This window comes from Barbus barbus (assembly GCF_936440315.1).
Source record: "Barbus barbus genome assembly, chromosome: 16".
In the NCBI taxonomy this organism is placed as follows: Eukaryota; Metazoa; Chordata; class Actinopteri; order Cypriniformes; family Cyprinidae; genus Barbus; species Barbus barbus.
In genome coordinates this window covers 31,728,656-31,739,645 of record NC_136744.1, presented here as the reverse complement: position 1 = coordinate 31,739,645, position 10,990 = coordinate 31,728,656, and the positions used below count along the sequence as shown (strand labels likewise).

Genomic DNA, 10,990 nt, shown 5'->3' with positions numbered 1-10,990 from the left:
CATTACTAGTTACTCCTTTCAAAAGTAATATTATTACTTTACTTTCTGGCAACAGTAATTAGTTACATCACTTTTCTTTCACACCCCACAGAAGTGGCATATCTTCCACATTAAATTCTTCTAAAATATTACTAACAATATAATATCTGCCTCATCTTTTGACCAAAATCCACACTGGATCACAGTCAGAAGTGATTAGAAACACTCAGTGGTGATTAATAGTAACGTTTAAGAAAAAGTGTTGTATTAATCTCATTAATTGTCATGTGTTGATTGAAGCTAATTGTAGCTATAATTTCTCTGATGTACCCGTATATGATTATATTCCATGATATATTTTATCAAAATAAATCATGTAATTTCATGAGAAAACTTTTCATTCTATAAAAAGATTTTATAGAGTTTATATCAGGATCAGAGGGATGAGGGCAAGCCGTGTGACGCCAGAGTAAAGTAATGCCACGACTTACACTTCAGTGTTCAGATCATCTGTTCTCCTGACAAAATCAATGTAAAGCAATATTTCCATAATTTTTCATATTCCATACGCCTGCTGCACTGGTGACTTCATGTGCCTATGCAAGTCATGAAAATTATGAAAAATCTAGGAATAATTGGATTGTTGGACTTTAAATCAGTAGGGTTTGAGGCATTAAAAGTAACTAAGGAGCTGTTTTATGGATGGAAACTGTAATATTATTACTGAAATATTATTAGTATATTAAGTACAAAATTATTGTGCGAAAATACAGCACTTTAAGTACATTATGGAAGTGCAGTTTTTCCCCTGGGGATGATGCACTAGTCACTCGCGTGAGTCTTGAGCTCGTGAGCTGATGGTCAAAGCGTGGGAGCGGCAAACACACAGGGATGCAGCTCCGCTGGGAATGGCTCCATCGGGCCCCGGCCCCAGCCGCAGTCTGTGAGGATGCAGTCGATGACGGCCTCGTCCAGCAGCGGCTCCGGCCAGCAGAGGGCCCCGGGGGCCAGATCGGGTCGTGTCCTGCTGTAGGCGTCAAAGCTGCTGGCCAGAGAGCGGATCTGCCGGGCCAGCGTCCCGATCTCCGCCCGCTCCGCCTCGCTGTACAGCAAGGGTCCCTCCGCAGGGGGCGAGGGCTCAGGCGTCAGAAACACACCGAAGTCCTCCAGACCCTCGCAGACGGCGTACACCGGGACCAGGTGAGCCTCGGCCGGACAGAGCACCGGAGAGAACGGGTCAGAGAACGGGTCAGAGAACGGGGCAGGGAGCAGCTGAGGCGGACAGAGCGCACCCAAACTGTCAGACAGGAAGTCAGAGGAGCAGTGGGAGGAAGTGGGGCTGTAGGGCGGGGTGGAGAAGAGAAACGCCAGCGAGTCTGCGCCGGTCTCGGAGTTCCTCCGGAGCGGATCGCAGTCTCTCGGGACACAAGCCGGCAGAGACGTCTGCGCAGCGCCGTACAGTTTGTCTCTGAGATAGACCGCCTCTGCTTCACTACAGACCAGAAACCAGGGGAAAATCAGCAGGGTTAGGAATCAAAAATCGATTAAAAATTAAAATTACAATTACAATTTTAATGCTACCTATCAATGTGTGCAATTTTTATTTTTAGCTGGTGAAAAGGGGCTGTTAAAAATGTATTTGTCATTGAATCATTCATTCAAGAGATTGATTAAGAAACACTGATCATCCAGTAATGAAACGAGTGAAGTATTTATGAGTGAGTCATTGAATCATTCATTTATATACATTCCATTTTCCATGACATTATGCATCATCTGAAAGCTGAATAAATCATCTTTCCATTGATGTATGGTTAGTTATGATAGGACAATATTTGTCTGAGATACAACTATTAGAAAATCTGGAATCTGAGGGAGCAAAAAAATCTAAATATTGAGAAAATCTCCTTTAAAGTTGTTCAAATGAAGTTCTTAGCAATGCATATTACTAATCAAAAATGAAGTTTTGATATATTTATGGTAGAAAATTCACTAAATATCTTCATGGAACATGATCTTTACTTAAGGAAAGGAAAAGGAAAGGACGTGACGTGAGGCCAAGTATGGTGTCCAGAGGAGCAGTTGGGGGTTCGGTGTCTTGCTCAAGGGCACCTCAGTCGTGGTATTGAGGGTGGAGAGAGCGCTGGACATTCACTCCCCCCACCTACAATCCCTGCCGGCCGGGGACTCAAACCCACAACCTTTGGATTACGAGTCCCACTCTCTAACCATTAGGCCACAACTGCCCTAATGAGTTTGTCATAAAAGAGAAATGTATAATTTTGATCCATACAATGTATTGTTGTCTATTGCTACAAATATACCTGTGTTACTGATGACTGCTTTTGTGCTGCAGGGTCACATTTATCCAGAATCATGCAGAAACAGAATAAATATGTCTGATATCTAAATGTTTGACTTTTTTTAACCACACTGGAATCGAAACTGGGAATCGATAAGAATCAGAATTGATCAAATTGAAACAATGAAGAAAGAGTGAGAAATCAGCGGCTGCTGTAGAGACGAGCTGAGATCAGATGCTCACCTGATGACGTGGTTTGTGCAGACGATCATGTCTCTGGATCGGTCCGCGGTCGCACAGACGTACAGCCAGATCCACGACTGATCCTGCCGCTGCAGTCGAACCAGCATCTCTGCGCTCGCCTCGCCGTCATCTCCAGCTGACAAACCAGACGCGTGCGTCAGTAAAGATGCAGATTCCCAACACAGTCATCACCTTACAGTCATCTACTGCTCAGAAGCTTGGGGTCAGTAGGACTTTTATTGTTTGTGAAAGAAGTCTCTTCTTATCAAGGCTGCATTTAGATCAAGAATGCAGTAAAAACAGAGAAATATTATTCTAATGTAAAGCAGCTGTTTTCTCTGTGAATATGTGTTAAACTGTAATGTATTTCTGTGATCTGCAGCTGTATTTTCAGCATCATTACTGCAGTCTTCAGTGTCACATGATCTTCAGAAATCATAATAATATACTGATTTACTGCTCAACAAACATTTCTGATTATTATCAATGTTGAACACAGTTGTGCTGCACAATATTTTTGTGGAAACTTTTTATTTTTCAGGATTCACAGATGAATAGAGAGTTCAAAAGAACAGCATTTATTTGAAATATAAATATTTTGCGATATTATATATGTGTCCCTGCAGCACAAAAGCAGTCATGAGTAACACAGGTATATCTGTAGCAATAGACAACAATACATTGTATGGGTCAAAATTATACATTTCTCTTTTATGACAAAAATCATTAGGATATTAAGATCATGTTCCATCAAGATATTTTGTAAATTTCCTACCGTAAATATATCAAAACTTAATTTTTGATTAGTAATATGCATTGCTAAGAACTTCATTTGAACAACTTTAAAGGTGCCATAGAATGCATTGATACAGTATTTTGAATTGTTCTCTGATATTTACACAGAAGGTATGTGGCTTAGGTAAGGGCAAAAAATCTCCAGAAACGATTTTACATGTCCATTTACAACCCTAGGATTTCTCCCTAGAATGAAACGGTCTGTTATTGGCTTATTTGGCAGGGTCATGAATAATAATGAGCTCTGCTCTGATTGGCTGTTTCACAGTACGGCTCATCAGCACAGGGAGGAAAATATATATTTAAATACTTTCTCTCGCAGTTATATCGTCGGGTAATTATACTGTATATAAAACGCGGGCATCAGGGAGCCGTTATTAATATGCGAGGCATTGAAACTGCTTTTGAACGATCCATCGATCGCGTTATAGTTCACTTTCAAGAGACGCGATCACACAAACTATGTTTACATTATGGAGCAACAGTACTTACCACACATTTCACAAGATCAGATGCTTGTCAGTGGTGCTCAGGATCTGTAAGTCATTCGCCATCATCCTCATCTCTCCTTACTGAGAGTGAAATCTTATATACTGTAACAGGCTACCGCTAGCAAGGAGCTAACCATGTCCCTTTAGTGGCTCGCGTTATTTGCTTTCTGTGCCTTTCTGAATACAGACACCAACCCATCCCTGCACTTCACACCCCCTGCACGGCCTGGAACATAACATTTATTGTGTTATTTTCGCTGTTGTCCGCGCTTGTTTATTTACAATACCTGCAGAGCTTCTGATGGTTCGGCCGGCTTAGAACAAGGGCGGGTTTATGCAAATGTTGGGGGCGTAGTGATCCCGACTGTTGCGTCACAGTCGGTGTTATGTTCTGATTCGCCTGTTTTTCAGTGGTCTTTTTTAATCACGAGATTTACATATGAAGGAGAAAACTATGGTGTTTGAGGCTCACTGTATGTCATTTCCATGTACAGAACTGTTATTATTTAAATATGCCAGGGTAAAGACAGTTTTTCATTCTATGGCACCTTTAAAGGAGATTTTCTCAATATTTAGATTTTTTTGCTCCCTCAGATTCCAGATTTTCTAATAGTTGTATCTCAGACAAATATTGTCCTATCATAACAAACCATACATCAATGGAAAGATTATTTATTCAGATTTCAGATGATGTATAAATCTCAATTTAAACAAATTGACCCTTATGACTGGTTTTGTGCTCCAGGGTCACAAATTGACTTTACGGTCACTTTTGATCAATTTAATGCATCCTTGATGAATAAAATTATTATTTTTGTGCTTGCACAGATGAGTGTGAGTGGACTCACTAAGTGTGCGATGACAGCCGGCTGCGAGCGCCAGATCCTCCGGATGCAGCAGCTCGTACCACGATCGACCGATCAGCTCCTCCGCTGAGAAACCCAGGTGGAACAAGATGCTGTGGAAACATATTTCATCACAATCAACATCCATATCATTCATTTCAAAAACACCCACTGAAAGCTCCCACATCTCGTCAAATCAATACTCTCTAACAGAAATGCAGATTGCTGGTGGATCAGCACAGCGCTGTGGTGTTTGTACCTGCAGGGGGCGTGCTGGAGTCTCATGTCCGGTCTGTGGAGCGTCTGGAAGCAGGCGGAGGCCCTCAGGAGCTCGCTGTCCTTCAGTCTGTCGACCGTGGGCGAGCAGAGGGCCACAAACAGAGCGGCGTCCGCCCGGAATCGCCCCCTCACCAGCATGGAGCAGCAGCCGGTGTTCTGGAGCCGGAGCGCTCTGGAGCTGTGCATGCGGCACACGAAGCTGCCCTCTGAGAGACACACACGAGGTCAGACCTGATCTGGACATCACACAACACACAGAAGGAAGCTTCTGAACGTCTCGCTCACCTGCTGAGACGTCCTGCTCTCTCAAAATCACCTGCACAGCTTCTGCGTCACGACCGTCCATCATATCATAGAACGAGTCTCCCTGAAGCACATCCACCTACAGGGCAACATAAAACACTGGTGCTCAAAAACTGGGCATGACCTTTGACCCACACTCAGAAAAAGGTACAAAAGCACATTTGTGACCCTGGAGCACAAAACCAGTCATAAGGGTCAATTTTGTGAAATTGAGATTTATACATCATCTGAAAGCTATATAAATAAATAATATTATAATAAATAATCTTTCCATTGATGTATGGTTTGTTATGATAGGACAATATTTGTCTGAGATACAACTATTAGAAAATCTGGAATCTGAGGGAGCAAAAAAATCTAAATATTGAGAAAATCTCCTTTAAAGTTGTTCAAATGAAGTTCTTAGCAATGCATATTACTAATCAAAAATTAAGTTTTGATATATTTATGGTAGGAAATTTACTAAATATCTTCATGGAACATGATCTTTACTTAATATCAATGATTTTTGTCATAAAAGAGAAATGTATAATTTTGATTGTTGGCTATTGCTACAAATATACCTGTGATACTGCATTTTAGTACCTTGTGAAAAGGTGCCGCCCCGGTGTTTTTTGTAAAAAAAAAAAAAAATTCTGAGAGTGTATGTAAAACACTAAAGATTCATGTAAAAACATAAAACATTGATTGTAGTTTGTCAGGGACTTAAAAATATAAATTGTGAGGAATTGAATAATTCTTTTAAACAATCTATTTTTGTTGTCATTTTTCAAAGTATTGGATTTTTGGGAAATTGCATGGAAACAAAGGGGTGAGTTTGACCCCAACACAAACGTTTTAACAAAACATCCACAGTCTTTCCAAAACACATCTGTGTGTCAAAACTTTGCATGCACATTCATAACCCTTAACGAGAAATATTCAAGAAGAAATAAATAGTTTAACCAATTTTTCAAGCATGTGTCAAATTGATCCTAATAATCACTGAATATAACGAAGGATAAATGTGTGTGCATGTGAAACAGAAAAGAACAGTTCTCTCACCATGGACAGACCGAGATACTCCTGCACATTTTCAGACACGTAGACCAGCTTTCCGTCTCTGGTCAGAGCCACAATAAATCCAGGCAGCGCTTGCAGAAAGCTTTGGTAGAGAGGAGAAGCACCAGACGGATCCGGACCGAATCCAGACCCTGCTGCCGGAGTGTCCTTCCCAGACAGGAGCACGCTCTTCCTGATGAAGGTGCAGATGAGAGACATGGAGTGCAGGTAGGACAGACGCTCCTGGTCCTCAGCCGAGATGGGCAGCAGGGACCGCAGGGTCCGGATCTCTGCGTTGATGTGGTCTCGTCGGGCTTTGGATGCTCCTTTAGTGGACCTGCATCCGATCGTGAGGACAGAGAGACGGTCAGACGCAGAACCCAGACGATAAAACATACAGACCTGCACTGGCTGCTTTTCTTTTCCGCTCTAATAACCTCATATACATTCACTATTTATTATTAAAGATGATCTCTAATAGTTTGTGTGTAAGTTAGGATGAATGACACTGAGCCTGTGAGAGATACTCAAAGACAGAGTTTCAATGAATGAGAAACTTCTTATAAAAGGGAGTCCTGGATGGAGCTCTATACACACACACTCACACACACACACACACACACACTTACACACACACCTATAGTACAGTAAACACTACACTAGCATGCAGAGCAGGACAGTTTCATCAGGATTGATTATAATGTGAAGGCGTTGTAAGGCTCTGGTCACTGACCTGACGCGCTTGGACGCGCGGAGACTCCGCCTGACGCTCGCGTCGCAGCTCATCCTCATCCTCATCCTCACACAGATCTGAGGAAGCACAGGAGTCGGGGTCACACTGATGAAAGCGGCTTCACGCAATCATTTATGCTGAAAAACTCCAGTAACATGCAAAGATGACAGGTCAGTAGCTGGGTTAGTTTAGTTTAGGTTAGTCAGCGCTGGTTGAGTTGCTCTCCTCACCTCTGATATGTGTGCGTGCGTGCGTGTGTGTGTGTGTGTGTGTGTGTGTGTGTGTGATGATCCGTCTTATATACTCTCAAGGAGCTCAAACTGAGACCTGCAGAGAAACCCCTCCGCCGTGACGACACGAGGACTGACCCGATATTTATAGCGCTCGAGAGTAAAAATACCTGCAGTGACGTCATCACAACACACACACACACACGCACAGAGAGAGAGAGAGAGAGAGAGAGAGAGTTCAGTATTAACAGTGAAGGTTAGTTATTATTCCTCTCGGAGTTTGAGCACAATAAAGTCAGACACAATAACATTTCATTCATTTCTTCAGCTTTTTCATCAGCTTCACGCAAAGACACTTTCTAATGTTTGTGGGATATAAGACTGTAATACACCATAACTTTAGAACTAAAATTGTATAATTAAAATCCTTCACATAATTCAGTGTTCTTTTAAAAAAATAGTTTGTACATCTTTCTTTATGCAATATTATTACTAAATCATGAATGCAATATTTTGAGCAGCACAGGGTTTGTGTTTCTTATTGGAGCTGATTGATTGTAGGCCTCATTGATCAGTTTTTGAGTGGGAAAAATATTTGTGGATAATTTTGGCTTAGAAACTGAGGTGCAGAAGCTCAGATCAATGTTCAATCAATACAAAACCTGTGCTGATTGAAAGAAAGCAACATTGAATCCAAGATTTGATGATAATTAGATCATAATAAACTTAAAAACAAAGTTTTGTTCCAGTTATTTTTGAGTGTAAGGGTAGGCGGGGAAAAAAAAAAAAAAAATATATATATATAATTTTTTTTTTGCACAAAGTTGTTAAGTTTACTGTAATGCTTTAACATGAACTAGCATTGTCAGGAAAAAGAAGATCCTCTCCAGGTCAAACTGACCAGAACTCAACACGAGGGTTAAAACACATCAGACACTAAAAGACTGAGGATCTTCTGAGTCACTCCAAACAATGTGTTATAAAACTGGCTCAAAATATCAAACATGTCTGATTTGGAATCACAGAATGAAGCTAAAAATCACTGTGTCCATCATATATGACTGACTCTGTCCAATCTGAGTGAGCGACATCTACAGAACGACTCTGACTCCAGATCAGAGCAAGAATCTGCACAGAAATGTACAACAAATCAGAAAAAGTTGCAACAGTACGGAAAACGCAAATAAAAAAAGAAAGTAGTGATTTCTAAATTTACTTTGACTTGTATTTCATTGCAGACAATATGAACACAAAATATTTCATGTTTTGTCTGGTCAACTTCATTTCATTTGTAAATATACATCCTTTCCTGTCATTCAGATCTGCAACACATTCCAAAAAAGGTTGGGACAGGAGCAATTTAGGGCTAGTAATCAGGTAAATTGGTTAAATAATGATGTGATTTGAAACAGGTGATGTCAACAGGTGATTGTAATTATGATTTGGTACAAAAGCAGCATCCAAGAAAGGTCTGGTCCTTTAGGAGCAAAGATGGGCCGAGGATCGCCAGTTTGCCAACAAATACGTGAGAAAATGATTGAAATGTTTAAAAACAATGTTCCTCAAATAAAGATAGGAAGAGATTTGGATATTTCGCCTTCAACAGTGCATAACATAATTAAAAGATTCAAGGAATCTGGAGGAATTTCAGTGCGTAAAGGACAAGGGCGCAAGCCTGAGCTGAACAACCGTGATCTCCGATCCCTCAGGCGACACTGCATCAAGAATCGTCATTCATCTATAAGCGATATCACCACATGGGCTCAGGACTACTTTGGCAAACCTTTGTCAAGTACCACAATATGTAGTTACATCCACTGTACTGTGCCAAAAGAAAGCCCTATGTTAACAATGTCCAGAAGCGCCGTCGACTTCTCTGGGCTCGCAGGCATCTGGGATGGACCATCACACAGTGGAGACGTGTACTGTGGTCAGATGAATCAGTATTTCAGGTATTTTTAGGGAGGAATGGACGCCGTGTGATCTGGACCAAAGAAGAAAAGGATCATCCAGACTGTTACTAGCAACAAGACCAAAAGCCAGGGTCTGTCATGGTATGGGTTTGTGTCAGTGCCCTTGGCAAAGCTAACCTTCACTTCTGTGATGGCACCATTAATGCTGAAAAGTACATAGAGATTTTGGAGAACAATATGCTGCCTTCAAGAAGACATCTTTTCCAGGGATGCCCCATGCATATTTGAACAAGACAATGCAAAACCACATTCTGCACACACTACAAAGTCCTGGCTGCGGAGGAAGAGGGTACGGGTGCTTGACTGGCCTGCCTGCAGTCCTGACCTGTCTCCAATAGAGAATGTGTGACGAAGACGCCGTACTGTTGCCCACCTTAAGACTTGTTTGCAGGAAGAATGGGACACAATTACTCCTGAAACACTTCATCACTTGGTGTCTTCAGTCCCTAAATGTCTTTTAAGTGTTGTGAAAAGGAATGGCAACATCACAAAGTGGTAAATGCTTTACTGTTCCAACTTTTTTTGAAATGTGTTGCAAGAACCAAAATTGGAATCGTGTTTATTTTGAAAAAAACTAAATTCATGAGGAACACATTAAATAATGTGCTGTTGTATTGTTTCCAATGTAATACAGGTCAAAGATAATTTAACAAAGTACTGTTTCAGTTTAATTTTAATTTAACATACCGTCACAACTTTTTCTGATTTGGGGTTGTAGATTCAGTGCGAGACCTGCAGAAGACATCTGTGAGGAGATGTGCTGCGTTTGTGTTCAGCGTGAGCCGAAGCAAAGCTCAGAAGGAGATGTTTTATATGAAGATCGTCAGAATAAAGAGGGTCTGTGGAGTTTCCCGTCTGCAGCGTCACCGCACTTAACACTGTAGATAACACAGGACTTTATAGCAGTGCTACTGACAGACACGAACACACTGCCTCAGAGACAGCAGCTACAAGATCTTCACTGAGACCGTCTGGAGACCGAACACACTTCTGATCGCTCACAAACTGTCAAACAGAACCACGAATGAGGAAACATGAGCCAAAAATCATTAGGATATTAAGATCATGTTCCATAAAGATATTTTGTGAATTTCCTACCGTAAATATATCAAAACTTAATTTCTGATTAGTAATATGCATTGCTAAGAACTTCATTTGAACAACTTTAAAGGAGATTTTCTCAATATTTAGATTTTTTTGCTCCCTCAGATTCCAGATTTTCTAATAGTTGTATCTCAGACAAATATTGTCCGATCATAACAAACCATACATCAATGGAAAGATTATTTATTCATCTTTCATGTACGTGATGTATACATTTCGAAATGTAAAAAAATATGACTAGTTTTGTGCTCCAGGGTCACAAACACATCTTTCTTTGGGAACAAGTGAGTGCTCCGTGTCTAAGGATCTGTCAGAGAAATCATCTTCAGGTGATTCATCACAGTCGCTGTGGGTTTGAGCTGAGGAGTGCTCGACTCCAGGGAGGTCAAAACAAGCACAGGCTCTCGAGCTTAATGCTCTGTTTGGGTCTGGAGGAGCTCGTCCCCGGAGAGAGCGGCGATGTCCAGCCATTAGTGCTCGGCCGAAGGCACAAGTTTAAGGTTCCTGTGAACACGAGCCGGCCGACAGGTGGGTCTCGTCCCGTCGCAGCTCCTCCAGCAGTTAACATTTAGCTTTCACAACCTTTGCTCAATAGAAGCCCATTAAGGTCACGTCCACTGAGAGCGCAGCCAGATCCATCACGCTTCATACGTGAAGATGACGCTGGAGCCT

General features: G+C 41.4%; 1 protein-coding gene across 1 annotated transcript; it reads right to left on the bottom strand.

Moving 5' to 3' along the window:
- Positions 1-840: 840 nt before the first annotated feature.
- LOC306882590 (neuronal PAS domain-containing protein 4-like) lies at positions 841-6,674 on the bottom strand (the record flags this gene model as incomplete). Its single annotated transcript, XM_079437309.1, has 6 exons — positions 841-1,471; positions 2,525-2,660; positions 4,659-4,768; positions 4,915-5,140; positions 5,220-5,316; positions 6,282-6,674. The coding sequence occupies 6 exons, from the start codon at positions 6,672-6,674 to the stop codon at positions 841-843; spliced, it is 1,593 nt and encodes a 530-aa protein (XP_079293435.1).
- Between the last annotated feature and the right edge of the window lie 4,316 nt (positions 6,675-10,990).